This window comes from Dasypus novemcinctus, chromosome 1 (assembly GCF_030445035.2).
Source record: "Dasypus novemcinctus isolate mDasNov1 chromosome 1, mDasNov1.1.hap2, whole genome shotgun sequence".
NCBI lineage: Eukaryota > Metazoa > Chordata > Mammalia > Cingulata > Dasypodidae > Dasypus > Dasypus novemcinctus.
The window spans coordinates 164,190,216-164,214,214 of NC_080673.1; the positions used below are offsets into that span (position 1 = coordinate 164,190,216).

At 39.0% G+C, this 23,999-nt stretch overlaps 1 protein-coding gene across 2 annotated transcripts in view; it reads right to left on the reverse strand.

Moving 5' to 3' along the window:
• SLC30A9 (solute carrier family 30 member 9) overlaps positions 1 to 5,728 on the reverse strand; it is a 104,092-nt gene extending 98,364 nt beyond the window's left edge. Inside the window, exon 1 of one of the 2 annotated variants that reach the window (XM_004448737.5) lies at positions 5,436 to 5,728. In XM_004448737.5, the coding sequence (XP_004448794.1) occupies positions 5,436 to 5,547 (112 nt within the window). In that variant the 5' untranslated portion in view covers positions 5,548 to 5,728. The remainder of the gene's footprint in view (positions 1 to 5,435) is intronic. The other variant, XM_012529834.3, reaches the window with a different exon arrangement.
• Positions 5,729 to 23,999: the final 18,271 nt, after the last annotated feature.

A 23,999-nucleotide genomic window follows, 5' to 3' on the forward strand; every position in this document is an offset into this window, starting at 1 on the left:
GGACTGCAGAGCTATTGGTATCCTGTCATCATTCTAGTCACAACAATTACTCTTACTGATATTGCTCTGTAGCTCCTAATGATCACGGCTACTGATGGCTTATCTTCTCTCCAATCTGGTCTGTCACCTACCACTTACTCTAGCATTCAAGGGAAATCCTCCTTCTTTTGTCAGACTGACAAAAAGAATAAATTCCTCTCTTTCCATGCAAAATCTACTCTATATGTTACTTCTGCAACAACAAAAACTAAAAACAAACAAAAAGAGTTCTTACAATCTGGGATGTTTTATTTCTAGATAATTTCAGTTTGTGGCCTGTCTTTCAGAGGTCAGTCTCCTTACTAAACAGACTATTTTCAGTATTTTTTCCCAAAATTTCTATAAATACTAAAGTTTTTAAAGTCTGAATTTAGAATACACTATTTTTCATGGTGGTATTTATGAGAGCAAAAATCAGAAACAGCTTAATATTCCCAAATTTGAACTAAGAAGAATTAAGTAAGTCATAACAGATTCCTGTATTTTCATTATGTAATCACTAAAATCTTTTGGTAATATGGAAAAACACTCATGTTATAACATTAAATGAAAAAAAGCAGGAGACAAAATAATATAGTATAATTGCACCTGTTAAAAATGTGAATGATGAAATATCTGGATTATGCTTAATTCTTACTTTATACTTTTGTGCCTTTAGAAATATGTCTAAAATTAAAGAAAACTAAAAATATATCCATTGATAAATTATATGAGACTTCAACTAGTTTTTATAAACATTTTCAAAATCTGTGATAGTTTAATAGTAACACAGTATCTGTTGGGATCCTGGCTTCCCTAAGCCCTCAGCACACAGCCACCTGTGTGACCTAGACATTAAGTTAAAAGTTAAAACCCTCCCCAGAGGGGAAAGAATACATAGATGTTACCACAAACTACAATCTTCCCAAAGCAGTAAACATTCTTAGTAAAAGTCCTTTCTAGGAGCACACTGAAAACATCACCACACCCCATGTGTTTGCTTCAGGTAACACTAGCAGGAACATCCTATGGAATGTCCTTGTTCTGAAACCCCGTACATATCACCCCTCATTTTCTCATCTCTTTGCAGACCGCTATCTTCATTCATTTTTTTTTTTTAAGATTTATTTATTTATTTAATTCCCCCCCCCCCTCCCCTGGTTGTCTGTTCTTGGTGTCTATTTGCTGCGTCTTGTTTCTTTGTCCGCTTCTGTTGTCGTCAGCGGCACGGGAAGTGTGGGCGGCGCCATTCCTGGGCAGGCTGCTCTATCTTTTCACGCTGGGCGGCTTTCCTCACGGGCGTACTCCTTGCGCGTGGGGCTCCCCCACGCGGGGAACACCCTTGCGTGGCACGGCACTCCTTGCGCGCATCAGCACTGCGCATGGCCAGCTCCACACGGGTCAAGGAGGCCCGGGGTTTGAACCGCGGACCTCCCATATGGTAGACGGACGCCCTAACCACTGGGCCAAAGTCCGTTTCCCTTCATTCATTTTTTGACCAGCTGCCATCAAAGACTCTTTCCTGTTCCTAAATCCTAGTAAAGCTTATGCCTGACTAAATGCCAGGTGTGTTCCTTGGTCTTGCAGCCGCACCAACTCATGCCCTTCAGGAGTTGAGTTGTAATGCTATTTCTAGTTTACTTTTATTCTTTTTGCTAGCCCAAAATGCAACAAAAATCCCTTTTATGCCTAATCATCTAGCTTGTAAAAGTTTGACCTAGACAGTACAGCTCAGGCTAGATGACTGCTGCTGATGCCATTTTTCACCAGACCAGAGTAATAGGGAATCAGAACAGGAAATCATTTTCTTTGGGTTTTTTGTTTTTGTTTTTGTTTTTTTGCTGGAGGAAATGCTAGCAACCCCCCTGCAATGTGTCTTGGCAATTTTCTTGCTCAACTCTCATTTGGCTATTGTGGTGGCTTGAAGCTGAATGTACCCTCAAAAGCATGTTCTTAAAATTAATCCATTCCTGTGGTTCTACAACCTGGAACGTAGAATCTTATTATGAGGCTACCTCAGTTTAGGTGTGACCCACCTCATGCAGAATGGGTCTTAATCCATTTGAAACTCAAATTCAAACAAAGATAGAGAAAGCCATGGAGAGAGAAACCTGGAAGAAAAGGGAGAAACCAGCAAAGACAGCCATGTGCCTTCTCATGTGGCAGAGGAGGACCCAATAATCACCGTCAGCCAGTCTTTAGGAAGAAAGCATTGTCCTGATGATGCCTTGATTTGGACATTTTCCTCAACCTCAAAACTATAAGCTAGTAAATTCCCATTGTTAAAACCCAACCTATTTTATGGTAATCTGCTTTCAGCAGCCTAGCAAAAAAGTAAAACAAGAATATCTAACACACTAAGGATTTGCCAAATGCCAGACATTGTGCTAAATGCTTTCACTATATTCACACATATTATACTCCAAAATATCTCAATTCTCTCCATCTTCATCGCTAACCACCTGGCCCAATCACAAACAACCTTGTTTGCCTAGATAACTACAATAGTACCCTAGTGGTCTCCTTATTCACTCTCTCCCCCTTACCAATTCATTATCCACAAAGTATTCATAGTTACTTTTAAAATACTGCCTTTTCTTTTTTTCTAACCCACAATCTGAAAAGCCCTGATACATCTTGCACCTTTTTTCAGATTACTCCACTTTAATCCAGCTACAGCAGGTTTCTTTCTGCTTCTATGTACTATTTCTTCGGTCTTCACAGTACTTCTTTGCTCTACCCAGACTTGCTCATTTTCAGCTTTCAAGTGTTGGCTCAACCAACAACTCCTCAGAAAAGCAAGATTCCCTGGTCAGCATATCCAATAAAACGATAGCCTCTTCTGGCTACTTTCTATCCATCACCCTGCTTGTTTCTTTTACAGCACTTAAGTATATGTTTCTTGTTTCTGGTGTCTGCCCAATAAAGGTAGAAACTGTGTCAGTCTTGTTCAGCAATACAATGCCTGGTACCTCTTCGCTAACTCATATACCTGAGGTATATATATTATTAACCTCATTTTACAGTTGTTTTAAGACATTCCATGATTAAACTTGTCTACATAAAATCATGCTGTCAGCCTGCCAAAATGGTCTTTATTAACAATCAATGTTCTTATTATTTATTTAAAAGGGACAGGGGAAGGGGGACAAAAGTTAAATTCTCACTCTACTTATAATAAATACAGAGATAGGAATAAAATAGAAAGATTTAATTTTTCACAAAAAGAATTTACAATTTTTATCAATCTTAGATTTAAGCAAAGACATATAAACTGTTAATTTGGTATGCAATATTTAAAGAAGTGTTCTCCCACCTCAAATTCTTTGTGAAATGAGGCAAGTTACAAATACAGGACAAAATAAATAAGTGCTCTATGCAAAGCAAAATAACTTTTTTTTTTAAAAAATGATATATTTACCATGAAAACTAAGTAATCTTTTTATTATTTAAAAGTATATGTTTATTATAAATCATCTGAAAAACAGTTAACAAAAAATTCTCTAGTGAAACTCTTAATATGACAGTATATTCTTAACTGTATTTTTCTACAGTTTTACCTAATTTACTACTCGAGTATTCTCCCATCTTACTATTCTTTTAAATGATGATATTTTTAAATAGTTGCATATTATCACCAGCTCATAACAAATGTACCAACACTTATGCACATTTCCAACTTTTTCTAACTATAAATGTTACCATGAACTAACTTGTAAATACATTGTAATATACATTTGACTGGTTAAGATAAATTTCTTTAAGTGGAATTTTTGGGTCAAAGGGAGTAAACTTTTCAAAGTTCTTTTTAATACAAAGAAAACTGACCTCCAAAAAAAAGCTGTCCAATAGATATTTCCAGAGTAAAAGAATTCCTGCTTTTCTGCACCCTCGATATGGTGTACCACAACTCTGAAAACCTCAACTAACATGACAGGCAATGAGAAGTAAGTAAATCCTTCAAATTTACTTCTCATTACTTACAGAAGGTCAGTTTGAAACATTTTTGCACTCTTACTGGCCACTTGAACTCCTTTATGAGCTCCCTAATCCTTCCTTTGCCCATCTTTCTACTAGAAAATAGAGTGGTTTATAAGAATTCTTTATAAATTAAAGATACTAACTCTATAACTGTACTGCCCAATACAGTAGTTACTGGCTATTGAGCACGTGAAATGTGAACAGTCCAGGCGATGTGTTTTAAATGTGTAAAACTGCTTGGTCATTAGAAGCAATTATGTTACAAGCCTTACTTGGGTATTCTGGAGTATGGCATAATCCAACGGGTCATTTTATTCATAAGAGAACCAGGTATACAGCCAATGTGAAAAAAACAAAAATAGTTATACTTTTCTAGCACTGCCAAAAAGACCCAAAACAATATGGTTAAAATTAATCCTTTTGAAATTTTAACAGCCAGTTTTTGCATATACTGTTAATAAAAGATATAAATATATTTTAATTTATTTGCACAATATATGTGTTACCATGACTTGTAATTACTTATAAACTTACAAATGACTGCACCTTACAATTTTTATTGCGAGATCACAAACATGCTACAAATTTTTCGAACATTGTTTTTGAAGAGGGTTTCTGTTAATGTCCTACATCCCCAAGAATCTGGAGTTCGATGACAGGAGGATTTGTTTCTTTCCCTGCCCTCACTTACCCCTGTCAGTCATCTAGGTAAGGCTATAGGCATTGTGTGAAAGCAAAAACAGAGGTAAGCCTGATCGGAATTTAGAAGCTCAATGTTATTTTGTAAATTCTGGGACAACTTATATTTGATTTAGAAAACAGTACTCAAGGGAAGGAGATGAAAATTTCCCACCTATTTCTGGGTTACAGCTCCAGGGGACTTCTTTTCACCAGCTATTTAAAGGATTGTACAATAGAACTGAAGAGTTATTTTGCTTTTCGATCCAAAGCCGGGCACAGTCAACGATTTGGGGGATGGCCACACCCTCATACTTGTTAAGATCCGTAAATATGGAGCTGCACTCTCCTTTTTTTAGCAAACAAGTTCGGAAAACGAGAAAAACAGCAGGGCAAGAAAAATCACTCGGCCAAAGTGCTCAACCAAGGTTGGTCAGTGGCCTCAAAGGACCCTGAAATTTTGGATGCGCACCTAACGTTTTGGTAGTGTTCGACTTCGCAGGGGCAATCCACCCGCTCCTAGATGCCCGAGAGTTCCCGGGTAGCCGCGCTAGAACTATAGGCGGGACGTGGGTCAGCGAGGCCTGTCAGGAGCCCCCGCAAGCTAGGAAGGATAAACTACAAAGGTGGAGGCCCGCGAGAAAAGTCCTGGGACCGTGGAAGCGAAAGCGGACGAAATACCCGGAGGCGAGGCGCCGAGGCCGGCTGGGTCCTCCCGTCCGGCTTCCGCGGCGGCGCCGCCCGCGCGGGACACTCACCCTGGCGGTCGCTGGAGCCGCGGACCGCCGCCCTGCAGCGCAGACGGAGCCGGCACAAGGAGGCCCAGCTACATCTGTGGGACACAGCGGCGGCGGCCAAGCCCAGTAACATCCTGGCGGGGCAAGGGCCCCTATTCGGACACCTCCTCCTGCCTCCGTGCAGTCGCCGCCGACTGCAACTGGCTCCATAGAATGAACATCTACTGATCTAACGCCTGCGCGGCCACGGGCGGCCTGAGCGACCCGGAAGTGTTAAATCACTCACCGACACCCGCCGCAGAAATAGCGGAAGTGACGTAACGTTCCAGCGCGAATCGCAGGACCTTCTGTTAGCTACCCCGGCCTTGCGAGGGGAGGGCGTGGCTGCAGGTGAAGTTTAGTGTCCGCTCGTCTTCTTCAGCACCGGTTTCTTCTGTGTATGTTGGAAATCATCCCATAAATTGTTTGCATCTCAGAGGCCGGGAATTTTCCCTGAGAGAAGTGACAGCTTCTCGGAGCTCTGCCATCTTCTTTCTTTGGACTCGAAGCCTAGGCTGTGGTGTTCGAAATAGGAGGAAAGACAGAAAGGAAGGACACTGATCATCTGAGCCCTTCCTGTTAGCCTTCCTGGATAAGCCCAAGCAGAGGCTAACGTGACCTCAGGACTCTTGGGACATCTACCACAAGATATCATTTTTCTCCTTGTAAACACTATTGTGCAACCAATAATATACTGGCAAGTACACACTTAGAAATTAGAGTTACTTGTCCTACTAACCGCTGAATCTCAGATTTTTGTCTGTAGTACTAGAATAATACTTCTTACCTGTTCATGATATGTCGAGTAAACGAGGTGTGGAAACTTAAGAACAATATTCAGTCTTGTCTAAGAAAGAAACCCGAGCAATAGTTACCACAACCTTCCTTGATTACCCTAGCTGAAGTAGGGATAATTATTCTCTACTCCAGTATCCTGTATTTTTCTTCAAAGAGTTTTTCACTATTTGAAGTTAATGTGTTTTGGGTTTGTTTGTTTGTTTTTGGGGGGCTTTTTTGTTTTTTGTTGTGTGGGTTTTTTTCCTGTTTTCCCCAATAGAAAATAAGCCTCACCATGCAGGAATCTTGTCTCTTTTGTACATTGCAGAATCCTAGAGGCTAAAATAATGCCCGGCAAAAATTAGCTGAATAAAGGAAGTGCATGGTGGTTGGTGCATTATACCGAAATTTGCCTGCGTTTTACAGTTAATCTGAGTAAATTATATTAGTGCAAAGATACTATTTCAAGGGGAAATAAAATTAGTTATGTTCCTGATTTTAAGAGAATTAAGTATTTTATTCTCACTGAGAAGTATAACCAGATCAGTGAGGGTGTACTGAGTGGTTAAAGTATCACAAGATTAGTAAGAAAATTTACCTTCTTATGACAAACATAGTTTAAAACTTTAAGATTAGAGTGGATTTATTGGTATTCTGCTATAGAGCTATTGTGACTAGTAATAGAAGAAATTGTAGCATTGATGTGGAGAAAGTGTCCATGGTAGTTGCTGAGAGCAGGGAGAGGGAAGAAGAGATGTGATGTGGGGGCATTTTCGGGATTTGGAGTTGTCCTAAATGATATTGCAGGGAAAGGTGCTGGACATTATATATCCTGCCATAACCCACTGAATGGACTGGGGGAGAGTGTAAACCACAATGTAAACTATTATCCATGCGGGCAACAGTGCTCCAAAATGTATTCACCAAATGCAATGAATGTGCCACAATGATGTAAGAGGTTGTTGATGTGGGAGGAGTGGGGTGGGGTGGGTGTTGGGTATATGGGAACCTCTTATATTTTTTAGTGTAACTTTTTTGTGATCTATGTATCTTAAAAAAATACAATTAAAAATAAATAAAAACCTTAAGTGAAAATTTCAACCTGTAGTTCATATATATTCATAGGCTCAATATTACTAAAAAAATCTAAGTATTACTAGAAAGTTATTTTTTTCCTTGTAGATAGGTATAAACAAATTCAACTTTATAGTGTAAAAATACATAAAGGCTTAACTCTAATTGTATGGCAATTGTGTGTAATTATTCATTCTCCCTTACTCTAATTCTTTCTAAACAAAAGGGAATCGGTAACCTAATGCTTTGGATTCAAAAGTGGTCATTAGTTTCAACTATCCTTTTAATCCAGACTGGAAGTGTCTTAAGTTTTATTTTTATTTTATACAATAAGATTTTTATTTTCTTTTTTGTCTTTTCTGATAATTCTTAGACTAAACATTCCTTTTGTAGTAAAAAAAACTTTTTAATGCATTTTTTTTTTTTTGCTGGGTTGTTAAGATAATTTTAATAGCATAACTGTGTGCTGGAGAGAACACAATGCTGATACAGAGTAAGTTTTCACCATGTGTTAATGTTTTCTTACTATCCTCTGCCCTGGTATAGCTGTGGTATAACTTGACTTAGATACTGTATTAAACCTCCAGTAAGACTGATTTGTCAAATATGTTTGAATATGAGAAGCAGATTTGGCTCAACAGATAGGGCATCCGCCTACCACATGAGAGGTCCAGGGTCTCCTGACCCGTGTAATGAGCTGGCCCACGCACAGTGCTGATGCACTCAAGGAGTGACTTGCCATGCAGGGGTGGCCCCTGCTTAGGGGAACCCCACACGCATGAAGTGCGCTCCATAAGGAGAGCCACCCAGCATGAAAAAAAGTGCAGCCTGCCCATGAGTGGCGCCACACACACGGAGAACTGACACAGCAAGATGACGCAACAAAAAGAGACACAGATTCCTGGTGCTGCAGACAAGAATATAAGCAGACATGGAAGAACACACAGCGAATGGACAGAGAGAGCAGACGATTGGGGGGGGGGGCAGAGGCAGGGAACAGGAGAGAAATAAATCTTAAAAATAAAATATTTGAAGAATAAAGCTTCTCAGGCTATGTTATCTTATTTAACTGTCACAATGCTGTATCACGTATTAGGCCTCCACTGACCTAAATTAAAATACTTCTGCACTGGTGTTGATATTATCATGTAAACTTTTACATCTTCTACAGTAGGGTATAAACCTGTCCTGCTAGATAATCTTCAGATTTTCCCCATGTGCTGAAAATTCACACAATGTTGCTTTTAGAGTTCCTTAGGGGAATTTCATTTGCCCTAAATTCTTAAAGAAATACCATGATTCTTAAGATACTTTTGTGCTTTTATGCTTCACTTGAGACACATTCAACAACTTCCTACAGGTACAAAACAGGTAAGAGCCCAGCATCATGAAGCTTATTTTCTCTTAGAGGAGGTAGAAAATTTTAAAATAAACACACAGAAAATTTCAAAATATGACATAGTAGTAATATTGATCATTTACTAATTGCTAGGTGTTCTATATGCATTGTCTCATTATAACACCTTAGCAAGTTATAGATGAGGAAACCAAGGTACAAAAGTCTTACTCTTAACCACTATTCTTCACTTACTTAGTCAGTGGTTTCTATCATTTGAAAGAAAATATGAGAAGTCTTTCCAAATACTTGACTGACAGTGTGGTGTTCTGAAATGTAGGTCAAGAGAACCTTTCCCCAGACTCTTTACATTATTTTATGTGTGAATAATACGATGTTAAAATTGCCTGAGTTTCCTGAGGATGAGCGATATAGATACCTAAATATAGGGAATTATTAAGTGAGACAGATAGAAATAGAAGTAGGAAAGGAGTGAAGTGTCATTTGATTATTACCATATACCACAACTCCTGCAATGCTTTCCATTAACTTTTAAGAAGTTCTAAATCTTCAGAAATTTGCTTCTGTAATTAAGCTGACACTGCCTTGGTTTCATCCTATCTATAGCTTTGGGAGAATAATGGTTGTGATCATGTGATACACTTGGCTGGTTATAGGCAAAACTAATGTAAATAATTCATGACAAGATAAAGATAGTGGCTCTATAATGAGCTTTACTAAGAATACATTCAATTTTAAACACATATTTGTTTGCATCACATTCTTTTTTCCTGTAGGGTTGAGAGAGGAGGGAACTTACCTCAAAGTATTATATACGGATAAGGAGGAGAACCATCTTGTCATATATAAGGGTGTCACTCTCTTCTGTACAAACATGATCAGAAGCAACGTGGGTCTGCACGGATACATTTGGATGTATACGCAGAATTCTGCATAAATAGGGGGAGCCAAAAGTGATCTTCTGAAATGTGGAGTTGATATAGTTGGTTTCTGGTTAGGTAAGTAATCCTCCATTTTTTCCAAAGAAGTTGAGTGATTTTCCCCCTGTCACTTAGCAAGATTGTGATAGAATATGGAATTAGACTCAGGTCCTCTGTCTCCAAATCTGTGTTTATGGGCTTAAGTGAGTGTTGCTGGGGAGAGGAATGTTTTCACATTTACATGGAATAAGTGCATATAGTATTCCATTACCATTGAACTTATATTTGTTCATGTCTGGCTGCTTTATCTCAACATTATGTTTGTGGAAATCATCCAAATTGTTGGGTTTATTCTTATTGCTTTATAGTTTTCCACTGTGTGAATATCTCACAATTTGTTTATGCATTCTGTTGTTGGGCATTTGGGTAGTCACTAGTTTGTGGCTATTACAATTTATGGTGGATATATGAATGCATCCCTTTTTTTAAAAACATTTTTATTTGTTATTTATTTCTCTTCTCTTCCCCACCCTACCCCTCTTCCCTCCAGTTGTCTACTTTCTGTGTCCATTCGCTGTGTGTTCTTCTGTGTCTGCCTATATTCTTGTCAGCAGCACCAGGAATCTGTGTCTCTTTTTGTTGCATCATCTTGCTGCGTCAGCTCTCTGTGTGTGCGGTGCCACTCATGGGCAGGCTGCACTTTTTTCGCGCTGGGGGCTCTCCTTACGGGGTGCACTCTTTATGCGTAGGGCTCACTTATGCCAGGGACACCCCTGCATGGCACGGCACTCTTGCACGTATCAGCACTGTGCATGGGCCAGCTCATCACATGGGTGAGAAGGCCCTGGGTTTGAACCTTGGACCTCCCATGTGGTAGGTGGACACTCTATCCATTGAGCCAAATCCATTTCCCTGAATGCATTTCTAATGGATATATTTCTAGTAGTGGAATTGCTGGGTCATAGGGTATGCAGATTTTCAGTTTTAGTGGTTACTAGCAGTTTTCCAAAGTGGTTATACCAATTCATGCTCCCAACAGCAGTATCTGTGAGTTCCATTTGCTCACAAGCTCAAAAACATTTGATATTTTCTTGTCTTTCATATTTTAGCTATTATGGTGGGTATGGAGTGGTATAGCATTGTGATTTTAATTTGCATATAATTAATGAAAAATAAAGTTGAACACCTTTTTAAAATATACATTGACCATTTGGATCTCCTCTTGAGCAGTACCTATTCAAGACTTTTGCTCACCTTTCTATTAGGTTGTCTGTGTTTTTCTTATTGATTGTTTGAGTTCTATATATTTCTGGGAACAAGTCCTTCTTCAGGTATGTGTATTATAAATATCTTCTCCCACTCTGTTGGTTGTCTTATTCTCTCAGTGGTAGCTTGATGAAGGAAAGTTCTTAATATAATCCAAATTGTAAATTTGTTTCTTTCACAGTTAATATTTTTTATGATTCTGTTTGAGAAATCCATGCTTATTCCAAAGTGCTTATGCAGTTTTGGGTATCTTTAAGAGGAAACTGATACCTCTTTTTCACTTGGATATGGGGCTTAGCCCTCAAGCTTACTGATCTGCCTGAATGCTGTGGAGTTAGAGGAATTTTTGAGCATTGGATTAGGATACTACAGACACAGAGAGAATTTCTGTTATATATGAACTGTGGAATCTGTCTGACTCTATAGACCCCAGAGTTGGGATCATAGAGAATGAATGAGATTGCAGTCTGTCAACTCGCCATGGAACACCACAACATGGAGCAAGAGGTATGTATGCATCAGATGGAAGCAGCAAGACATGGGGGCTATTTGGGATTGAACCTCTCTTCAGTTAAAGCCTGTTAGGATCACCAAGCATCCTTACTGACACTACGCTAGATAAGCCACAATGTCCTACACAAAGGGACAACAACCTTCCCATGGTCAGCCACTTAAGGCATTGCCTATTTTCCTTCTTGAGCCTCCTGGCCTGACTATTAGAAGAGCAAATACATGGAAGGGAGAGAAAGGTGTGTATAGAGAGTTGGAACCACCCTGGAATGCAGCCAGTGTGTTTTTTAATTAATTATGAGAATAATTCTTTGAATGAATAGGGCTAAATCTAAATACCTAGAATGAAGGTTTAATAACTAAGCAGATGCTACTAGAAGCAATGAAGTTTAACAGAGTACTAATTTTAGCCATTATACAAAATATAAAACTGCATGCTATGCCTCTTGAGTTGAGATCCTCAACTATGTTATAAATCTTTGTTTCCTTCAGTAAACTGTGCACATCTTTCAACAGGAGTTGCTTCTTACTCATCTTTCTATCCTTAGTTTTATAATAAAGTACATGAGACAAAGGATGTGGTTAATGAAGGTTGAGTACGTGAATAAATGAATGAATGAATGAAAGTTATAAGACCTATGTTAACTATGTAACTCCTCAAATCCATAGGCTTCTTCATTGAGAAAGATAAGGGGTAAAGTTTATTCTGCCAAATCTATTCAGCTTCCACCCTACAATCTGAGAGAGCTTCCAGTCCACTTCGAATTCTCCCTCTGATCAACTCTACTTTCCTATAATAAAATGTGAATAACCCCTCTAGGAGAAATAAGTCTTTCCCCTTAAATGTTCCATAACTTTTGACCTACATTCCTAAATGACCACTCAGCCTCTTGGATCCTTTCTCTCTGTTTTAGAAATCTACCTGTTCTGTCCCTAGCACTCCACTCAATTCCCCTTGCCCAACATCTATCTCCTCCCATTTCTCCATAGGTATCCTCAAAACCTTCATAATGCTGCCCCTCAGGCCTTACCAGCCTGCCTGCCCCATTTTAAGATCTCATGTTTCTCATGCTTAACCATATCATGTAGCCTTTACAGTTGTGGTTTTCAACCAGGGGCAATATCTGGAGACAGTTTTGTTTGTCACAACTAGGTGTGACACCTAGTTGATAGAGGTCAGAGATGCTAATAAATATCCTACAATACACAGGAGAAACCCCACAACAAAGAATTATCTAGACTTCTGGGAAGATAAAGGATTAGAGACATACAGGGCTCACTTTTCTCCCAGAAAAATAACTAAAGGACAGGCAGAAACTGTCTGGATCAACCTTTCTTGTTCAGGAGGCCAGCAAAAGGCAGGGAAGCATCCAGAAGAGAAAGGAGCAAAGAAGACTCTACCAGGAGGATCTGGGAGTAACTCAGGTGCTGCGGCTGCTGGCACCCAACCACCACCCTTGAAGCAGACAGCTCTGGGTCATCTGATCTCAGACTGACAGCTACAGACCAAGAGGGACAGGGGTCCACTTCCACAGGATAGGGGAGAGAGAGGGACACAGTCTTTTGTCAATCCACCTTTTAACTGGCAAATTTAGTCTGTTATATCCCACGGGTCCCACCCTTTCTGGCCGGGCATGGCCAAGCAACTGTCTTCACCCCAGAACTAGAAGAGCACTAAAACTAGCCTACTTTCTCAAGCACCCTCCTTACTGACTTGGACTAGTAGCTAGCTGCTGGCACAGAGAGGAATGGAAATTTCTTTCCTTCCTGGGAAAAGGAGGGTGTGACCAAGGGAGGAGAGAGGCTTGTGATCAGCAAGTTTAAACTGTGAGGCTGGGCGCTGAATAGCACACCGTGAGATCAATGTCTCTTGGACATTGCTTCTACACTGCCTATTCTGCCCTAGGGTTTGAGCAGAGAGGTTTATGGAAAAGCACCATCTGCTGGCAGGCCAGGAAAGTACATTCCGGGGAGAAAATAAATAAAGAAGCCTTTTTGGTGCCTTTATTGTACCCCTCCCAAGGCCCTTGGAAACTGGTCTGTACTCCATTAGTGGCTCCCTGGCCCTGTTTAAACAGGGGTAACTCTAAAGACCTAAAATAAGTTGAATCAAGAATCAAAGAAGAGCCATAACACAAAACCACTCAACACTAAATCTCTAAGACAAGAGAGAAACTGACCATCACAGTAAACTCACCATTATAGTCATATACCTGTCATATACCTAGACATCAGCAAAAAATTACAAGTTAATGTGGAATTGGTGTGGAGAAAGTGGCCATGGTGGCTGCTGGGGGTAGGGAGTGGGAGGAAGAGATGAGATGTGGGGGCATTTTTGGGACTTGGAGTTGTCCTGGGTGGTGCTGCAGGGACAGTTACCAGACATTGTATGTCCTCCCATGGCCCACTGGGTGGACTGTGGGAGAGTGTGGGCTATGATGTGGACCACTGACCATGAGGTGCAGCGGTGCTCAGAGATGTATTCACCAAATGCAATGAATGTCTCATAATGATTGAGAAAATTGTCGTTATGGGGGGAGGAGTGGGGTGAGGGGGTGGGGGGTATATGGGGACCTCATATTTTTTTAATGTAATATTAAAAAAATAAATAAAGCAAAAAAAATATTACAAGCTATACTAAGAAACAGGAAGTTATGGCCCAGGCAAAGGAACAAATCAAAATGCCAGATGAGACACAAGATTTGAAACAACTGATCAAAACATTCATAAAAATCTCCTAAATCAATTCAAGGAATTGAAGGAAAATATGGACAAAGAGATAAAGAACATTAAGAAGATACTGGTTGAGCACAAAGAAGAATTTGAAATCTTGAATATAAAAAATAACAGCTTATGGGAATGAAACACAATGAGTGAGATTAAAAATACATTTGAAAAGTAAAAATAAAAACATTTGGGCGGCGGTCTTGGCCCAGTGGTTAGGGCGTCCATCTACCACATGGGAGGTCCGTGACTCAAATCCCGGGCCTCCTTGACCTGTGTGGACTGGCCCATGCGCAGTGCTGATGTGCGCAAGGAGTGTCCTGCCACACAGGGGTGTCCCCGCATAGGGGAGCCCCACGTGCAAGGAGTGCGCCCAGTAAGGAGAGCCACCCAGTGCAAAAGGAAGTGCAGCCTGTCCAGGAATGGCGCCGCACACACGGAGAGCTGACACAAGATAACGCAACAAAAAGAAACAGAGATTCCCGTGCCCCTGACGACAACAGAAGTGGACAAAGAAGACACAGCAAACAGACATAGAGAACAGACAACCAGGGTGGTGGGGGGAGGGGAGAGAAATAAATAAATAAATAAATACATCTTTTTAAAAAAACATTTGAAGCATACAACAACAGATTTGAAAAGGCAGAAGAAAGAATGAATTAGAAGAACAGCTGAAATTGAAAAGACAGAAGAACAGATGGAGAAAAGAATGAAAAAAATGAAACAAGGGCTCAGGGAATTAATGACAACATGAAGTATAACAACCTACATGTCATGAGAGTTCCAGAAGGAGAAAAGAAAGGAAACATGGCAGAAAAAGTATTTGGGGAAAAATGGCTGAAAATTTCCAACTCTCATGAAAGACATGAATATACAAGAAGAACAATGTACTTCAAACAGAATAAATACAAATAGACTACTCTGAGATACATTCTTTCAAATGTCAAATGCAAAAAAAAAAGAATGCTGAAAGCAGCAAGAAAAAAGCAATCCATTAAATACAATGGACATCCAGTAAGACTTGGTGTAGATTTCTCAAAAGAAACTATGGGGGTGAGAAAACAGTTCTATGACATATTTAAGATACTGAAAGAGAAAAACTGCTAGCCAAGAATTCTTTATCTGGAAAAATTATCCTTCAATAGTGAAGATAACAGAAACTAAGAGAGTTTGTAAACAAGAGGTTGGCAGGAAGCGGATTTGGCTCAAGGAATAGAGCATCTGCCTACTACATGGGAGGTCCAAGGTTCAAACCCAGGGCCTCCTGACCCATGTGATGAGCTGGCCCACACGCAGTGCTGATGCATGCAAGGAGTGCCGTCCCATACAGCGGTGTCCCCTACATAGGGGAGCCCCACGTGCAAGGAGTGTGCCCCATAAGGAGAGCTGCCCAGCATGAAAAAAGTGCAACCTGGCCATGAGTGGCACTGCACACATGGAGAGCCGATGCAGCAAGATGACGCAGCAAAAAGAAACACAGATTCCCAGTGCTGCTGACAAGAATAGAAGCGGACACAGAAGAACACACTGCGAATGGACACAGAAAGCAGACAATGGGGGGGGGGGAGGGGAGAGAAATAAATCTTAAAAAAACAACAACAAAAAACAAGAGGTTGCCTTTATAAGAAAAGCAAGAGGAAGTTAAACAGCCTGAAAGGAAAAGAGGAGAAAGAGGGGCCTGGAGGAGAGTGTAAAAATGAAGAAATTCAGAAAGGGTAAACGAAACAGTAAAAAGACAGACAAAAATAAGACATGATATATGAAAGCCAGCAGATAAAATGGTCAAAGTAAATAATGTCTAAAGATTAATAACAATGAATGGTAGTGGACTACCCAATTAAAGGACACAGGCTGACAGAATAGATTATATATTACCCATTCTATATGTTGTCTACAGGAGACTAGCCTTCGACCTAAGGATACAAATTGACTGAAAGTGAAAGTTTGGAAAAAGATATTTCATGCAAACAGTAAACAGAAAAGAGTGGAGGTAGCTATACTACTATCAGACAAAACTACAAGGTTTAAATTCACAAAGGTTATAAGAGATGAAGGCCACTATATGTTAATAAAATGGGCAATCCAGCAGGAAGAAATAATCATAAATATCAATGCACCAAAATACATGAGGCAAACTCTGGCAAAACTGAAGGAGACATAGCTGTCTCTGCGATAATAGTTGGAGACTTCAATATATCACTCACATCAAGAGAGAGAACAACTACCATGGACCAACAAGGAAACAGAGAACTTGAACAATATGATAAATGAGCTAGAACTAATGGATGTATACAGAACATTACACCCCAAATCAGCATGATATACATTCTTCTCAAGTGTTAATGGATCTTTCTCCAGAATAGATCACATGATGGGTAACAAATTAGGTCTCAATACATTTAAAAAGACTGAAATTAAACAAGGCACCTTCTCTGATCATAATAGAATGAAGCTGGAAATTGATAATAGGCAGTAAAGGGGGAAATTCACAAATATATGGATGCTAAAAACACACACTTCAACAATCAGTGGGTCAAAACTTAAATTGCAAGAGAATTTAGTAAATATCTTGAGACAAATGAAAACAAGAACAGTACTTATCAAAACTTACAGGATGAAGTAAAGGCAGTACTGAGAGGGAAATTTATAGCCCTAAACACCTACATTAGAAAGGAAGAAAGATTTAAAATCAAACACTTAACATCTGGAGGAACTAGGAAGAGAATAGCAAACTAATCCCAAAGCAAGCAGAAAGAAAGAAATAAAGATTAGAACAGAAATAAATGAAATTGAGAACAAAAAAATAGAATCAACAAATGTAAAGCTGGTTTTTTGAGGAGATCAATAAAATCGACAAATCCTTAGCCAGATTAATAAGGAAAAAAAGAGAGAAGATGCAAATAAGTAAAATCAGGTATTAAAGGGGGGACATTATTACTGACCCCACAGAAATAAAAAGGATCATAGGATATATGGAAAACTGTGTACCAACAAATTAGACCACCTAGATGAAATGGATAAATTCCTAGAGATGAATAAACAACCTGCAATGACTCTAGAACAAATACAATACCTCAACAAACCAATCACAAGTAAAGACGCTGAATCAGTCATCGAAAATCTCCCAGCAAAGAAAAGCCCAAGACCAACTGGCTACACAGGTGAATTCCACCAAGCATTTCAAGAAAAATAAATACCAGTCTTGCTTAAGCTCTTCCAAAAAATTGAAGAAGAGGTAAAATTACCCAATTCATTTTATGAAGCTAACATCACCCTAATACCCAAACCAGATAAGATACTACAAAGATAGGAAATTAAATCTTCCAGATTTAGTAGTAGGAGGTGGGTTCTCACACCCAAAGTTCGAAAAACAACAACAACAAAAAATAGATAAATGGGGCCTCCTCAAAATTAAAAACTTTTGCACTGAAAGAACTTTTGTTAAGATGTTGAAAAGGCAGCTTACTCAATGAGAGAAAATATTTGGAAATCACATATCCAACAGGGGTTTTACCCATGATATATAAAGAGATCCTACAACTCAACAATAAAAACTCATATGATCTGACTGAAAAATGGGCAAAAGACTTCAAGAGATACTTTTCCAGAGCAAATCAAATGGAAGGAAAAAAAAAAACATGAAAAGAGGTTCACCTTCACCAGTCATTAGGAAAATGCAAATCAAAACTACAGTGAGATCCTTTCACACCTATAACAATAGTCACTATTAAAAACAAACAAGAACTACAAGAGTTAGGATGTGGAGAAATAGGAATAATTAGTCACTATTTTTTCATGTATTTTTATTAAAGAAGTAGTGAATTTACAAAGTAATCATGCATATGTGTGAATTTCCATATAAGACCCTGTAGCAGTTTGATGTGGTTATGAATTCCAAAAATAGATATTGAATTATGTTTGTAATCTGGTCTGTACCTGGGCATGATTAAGTTATGATTAGGGCTTTAATTGGGTCACATGATTAGGGCATTGAATCCCCACCCCTTGGTGGGTGGGGACTTACAGATAAAAGACAAAGGACAGAGTCGAGGGTTTTTGATGGTGGAGTTTTGATGTTGGAGTTTGATGTTGAAGTCTTAAGCTGGAGCCCTAGGAAGTAAGCACACAGAGGAAAGAGAAGCAAGCCCCAAGAAAAGAGGTCCCGAGCCAGAAGAAGAACAGAGGAATAGAGATGACTCAGACATGGCAGAAACCCCAGGGAGAGAGACAGAGCTGTTCACCTGATAGTTTACAGCTGATCTTGTGGAGAGAGGCAAAGTCTAGAGAGGTTCAGTCTACAGCTGACCTTGCAGAGAAAACAGAGGAGCTGAGCCCAGAGAAACCCAGGAAACCTGAACCCTCACAGACTTCAGCAGCCATTTTGCTCCAACACGTGGAAATAGACTTTGATAAGGGAAGTAACTTATGCTTTATGGCCTGGTAACTGTAAGCTCCTACTCCAAGTAAATACCCTTTAAAAAACTAACAGATTTCTGGTATTTTGCATCAGCACCCCCTTGGCTGACTAATACAGACCCCTTCACCAATACACCACAGAGTCGTGGAACACATTATAGACCACGTGATATCATCAGACTATTAGCACCAACTGTGGTCCTTAATATACACCTGGTATATCTTCTCCATACCCCTATCATTAACAGTACATCTTTGGCATTGATGCAAGAATATTATAGTCTTGCTGTTAACAATAGTCCATAGATTACATTAATTGTATTTTTCCCATGCTTCTCCACATTCTTACCGCCTTGCTTAGTGATGTGTATTCTAGTTCATAGGAAATTCTTATATTTATACTATTAATCACAATTCTCATCTACCTCTGAGTTCTGTTATTCAGTCCCTAGATTATTCTCTAGCTTTCTTTCAATTGACATTTACATCCCTAGACTACACTTTTCAGCCACAATCCCTTTTATAAACCAGCTGCTACTCACTATAATGTGTTACCATCAACTCTATTTCCACACTTTGTCATGTTTATTAAAACTTCTACATATGTTAAGCATCAGTACCCCTTCTCAGCCCTCCTCTTAATCTCCTAATAAGCTATACTCTAGGTTTTAACTCCATGTGTTTATTCTTTGTGTTTAGTACACATTAGTGAGACCATGCAGTATTTGTCCTTTTGTGTCTGAATTATCTCACTTAGCATAATGTCTTCAAAGTTCATCCATATTATTTGTGTCCCAATTTCACTTCTTTTTACAGCAGCATAGTATTCCATTGTATGTATCTCCCACATTTTGTTTATCCATTCATTGGTTGATAGACACTTGGGTTGTTTCCATCTTTTGGCAATTGTGAATAATGCTACTGTGAACATCAGTGTACAAATATCTGTTCAAGTCACAGTTTTTAGTTCTTCTGGATATATTCTTAGTAGAGGAATTGCTGGATCATATGGCAGTTCTATATTTAGCTTCCTGAGAAAACACCAAACTGTCTTCCACAGAGGCTGCACCATTTTACAATTCTACCAACAGTGAAGGAGTGTTCCTATTTTTCCACATCCTCTCCAGCACTTAACAGTTTTGTTTGTTTGTTTTTTAATAATGGCCATTCTCTATGGTGTAATAATTGTCATCTTGATTTGCATTTCCCTAATAGCTAGTGATACTAAGCATTTTTCATGTGATGAAGCAACACAGTTTTACAGTACATTTAGAAACACCTGGGAACTAGTTAACTCCCAACTGTTTTTTTCTTTATACCTTGTAAGAGTCCATAGATGGACTTCTTTGGGGGGTGTCAATGAATACCTAGAAATTGCATATAAACATTTGGGTGCCTGGGCACACATACATTTTTCTGAGGGGAGCATGGTAGCTCTTATTAGTTTCAAAGGCATCTGTGTTATTTAAAAAGCTTTGAACTGTTAATATATATGGTCTCTCCTCAGGACATTGACATTTACTAAATTGTTGTGAGTAGCCAGGAAGGATTTATCAAGATAGTAATTTGGAGAGCTACTATGTTATTGGAAAGTTAGGGTTCTTCTAATACTTCGGTATAGTTCAGTGTCTTGCTCATCAGTTGGAAATTAGGAACCTTTGGAGTTATAGTTATAATGAATTTGATACTCAGGTTGTACTATAGTGGTCAACATTTCCTGTCATGACAAACCTTCATTAGTATAGAAAAATATAATTGTTCATTTCTTAGGAACCTCTAATATTTTTAGGATGTCATTTGCCATTCATGACTGACTAACAGTTTATACCATTTCATGGAACTAACTGACTTTAACCTGGCAGAAATTGGGATGGTAAGTATGGGATCTTTTGAGCAATTTCCATTTTTCAAAAAGCTGAATGAAAATTATATATTTATCCATGAAATAAAGCTGACAGTTGAACTCAAATATAAGGATTCTTTGCTTATGTCTGGAGTTAAACTGATGAGAATCTCAGATGACTACATACAAACACAGATTTAGACTCTTTAAATTATACAAATTAAGAAAACATTAATTGTAATAGCTTCATAGGTACAGTATCTTGAAATAAAAGGATCACTTTATAGGAAAAGAATAATGGAGCTTTAGTTGAGGAAAACTTGAAAGCTACTCTGTAAACCACATTATTTTATCCATCATCAGTTGATGGGAATGGGTTATTTCCATCTTTTGGTAACTATGAATAACACCGTTTGTGAAAATTGATGTGCAAATGTGTTTGCATCACAGTTTTCAGTTATTATGGATATATTCCTGGTAGAGGGACTGCTGGGTCATACCCTCCAGAACTTAGTGTTTTCTGTTGTTTTAATAATGGTCATTCTGTTAGATGTGACATGATATTTCATTGTTGTTTTAATTTGCATTTCTCTAATAGCTAGTGATATTGAACAATTTTCATGTGCTTTTTGGCCATTTGTATTTCCTCTTTGGGGAAATGTCTGTTTAAGTCTTTTGCCCATTTTTAAAATGGATTGCTTGCTCTTTTATTATTGAGTTGTATGATCTCTTTATATAGAATGAAAATCAAGCTCTTATCAGATATATGGTTTCCCAGTATTTTCTCCCACTGAGTAAGCTGCCTTTTCACCTTCTTGATGAAGTCCTTTGAAGCATAAAAGTGTTTGTTTGAGGTCCCATTTATCTGTTTTCTTTCATTGCTTGTGCTTTCAGTGTAAAGTTTAAGAATCCACCACCTTGATGAGGTTTCCCTATATTTTCTCCTAGGACCTCTATGGTTCTATCTTATATATTTAGATATCTGATCCATTTTGAGTTAATTTTTGCATAAGGTGTGAGATAGGGGTCCTCTTTCTTTTGGATATGGATATCCAGTTCTCCCAGCACCATTTGTTGAACAAACTACTTTGCCCCAGCTGGGTGGGTTTGACAGCCTTTTCAAAAATCACTTGGGGAAGTGGATGTGGCTCAAGCAATTGGGCTCCCATCTACCATATAGGAGGTCTAGGGTTTAATGCCCAGGACCTCCTGTTGAAGGCAAGCTGGCCCGTGTGGCGAGCTAACCCATGTGGACTGCTGGCCTGCACAGAAGTGCTGCTCAGTGCAGGAGTGCTGGCCCACACAGATGGCACAGCAAGATGACAACAAAAAGAAACACAGAGGACAGACAATAAGAGGTGCAGCAGATCAGGGAGTTGACGTGGTGCAAGAGAATGATTGCCTCTCTCCCACTCCAGAAGGTTCCAGAATAGGTTCCCGGAACTACCTAATGAGAATACAAGCAGACACAGAAGAACCTACAGCAAATGGACACAGAAAGCAGACACCAGGTGGAGGGCGGGTGGTGAGGGGAGAGAAATAAGTAAACCTTAAAAAAAAAATCACTTCATTCTTGTATAGGATCTATTTCTGAATTCCAATTTGATTCCATTGATCAGTGTATCTCTCTTTATACCAGTACCATGCTGTTCTTACTACGATAGCTAGGTAATATGATTTAAACTCCTGAAGTGAGAATCCCAACTTCACTTTTCCTTTTTAAGATGTTTCTGGCTATTTGGGGCCCCTTACCCTTCCAAATAAATTTGATCATTGTGTTTTCTATTTTGTTAAAAAATGCTTGTGGAATTTTTATCAGGATTGCTTTAAATGTATATCAGTATGATAGACTTGTGATCTTAATGATATTTAGTCTTCCAGTAATGAGCACAGAATGCTCTTCCATTTATTTTAGGTCTTTTAAAAATTTCTTTTAGCAATGCATTGTAGTTTTCTAAATACAAGTGCTTTACATCCTTGGTTAAGTTTATTTCTATTTATTTTATTTTTTTAATCACTATTGTAAATGGAATTTTTTTCCTGACTTCCTCCTCAGATTGTGCATTACTAGTGTATAGAACTACTGTACTGATTTTTGCATATTAATCTTGCATCCTACCACTCTGCTGAAATTGTTTATTAGCTCTAACAGTTTTGCTGTAGATTTTCAGGACTTTCTACTTATAGGATCATATCATCTGCAAATAATGAATGTTTTACTTCTTCCTTTCTTATTTGGATTTTTATTTCTTTTTCTTGCCTTATTGCTCTAACTATAACCTCTAGCATTATGTTGAACACTGGTGACATCCTTGTCTTGTTCCCAATCTCAATGGGAAAGCTTGCAGTCTTTCACCATTGAGTACAATGTCAGCTGTGGGTTTTTCATATATGGCCTTTATCATGTTGAGAAAGTTTCCTTCAATTCCTATCTTTTATAATATTTTTATCAAAAAAGGATGCTGTATTTTGCCAAATGCCTTTTCTGCATCAATTGATATGAACCATCCTTGCATGCCTGATATAAAACCCCCTTGATCATGATATCTGGCTTTGGTATTAGGGTGATATTGGCTTCATAGAATGAGTTTAATAGCATTCCTTCTTGTCCATATTTTTGGAAGAGTTTGAGTAAGATTGGTAATTAATCTTCTTTGAATGCTTGGTAGAACTCACCTGTAAAACCATCTGTTTCTGGGCTTTTTATTTTGGGGAGTTGTTTAAGCCTGTTTCAATCTCTTTACTTGTGATTGGTTTGTTGAGGGTCAGTGTAGGTTGTTTGCACATTCCTAGGAACTCTTCCATTTCATCTACCTGGTCTAGTTGGTTAGCATACAGTTGTTCATTGTATCTTCTTACAGTCTTTTCTTTCTCTATTCTCTTATGATCATTTTTATTTCTGTGGGGTCAGTAGTAATTTCCCATTTTCATTTTTATTTTATTTATTTGCATCTTTTCTCTCTTTCTCTTTGTCAGTCTAGCTAAGAGTTTGTCAATTTTATTAGGTTTCTCTGAGAACCACCTTTTGGTTTTGTTCATTCTTTTTGTTGTTGTTGTTCTCAATTTCATTTATTTCTGCTCTGATCTTTGTTATTTCATTCCTTTTGCTTTATTTGGGAAGAGTTTGCTGTTCTTTTTGTATTTCTTCCAGCTGTGCTGTTAGGTCACTGATTTTAGCTCTTTCTTCTTTTTTTTTTTTTTTTTCTTTTTTTAAAAATTTCTTCTTCTCCTTCTTTTCTTTTTTTTTTACAAACCCTTGTGTCGAGGGCTGACTTTCAATAGATCACAGCAAGGGAGCTGCTCTGCTACTTACAAAACCCCGACCCAGAAGCAGGTCATCTACGAGTGGTTTAGCACCAGGTTCCCCACGAACGTGCAGTGCGTGATGGGCGAGGGGGCAGCCCCCTTTCCGGCTGCACCCCATTTCCCGGGATGAGGGGCACTCTGCACCGGACCCTAGTCCCGACGCATGGCGGGGGGCGCCATGCACGCAGGTGCGTGCGACGGCCCGCCGGCGGGGACAGCAGGGAACCGGGTATCCGAGGCCAACTGAGGCTCCATGGCGCTGCCGTATCGTTCCACCTGGGCAGGATTCTGACTTAGAGGCGTTCAGTCATAATCCCACAGATTGTAGCTTCGCCCCATTGGCTCCTCAGCCA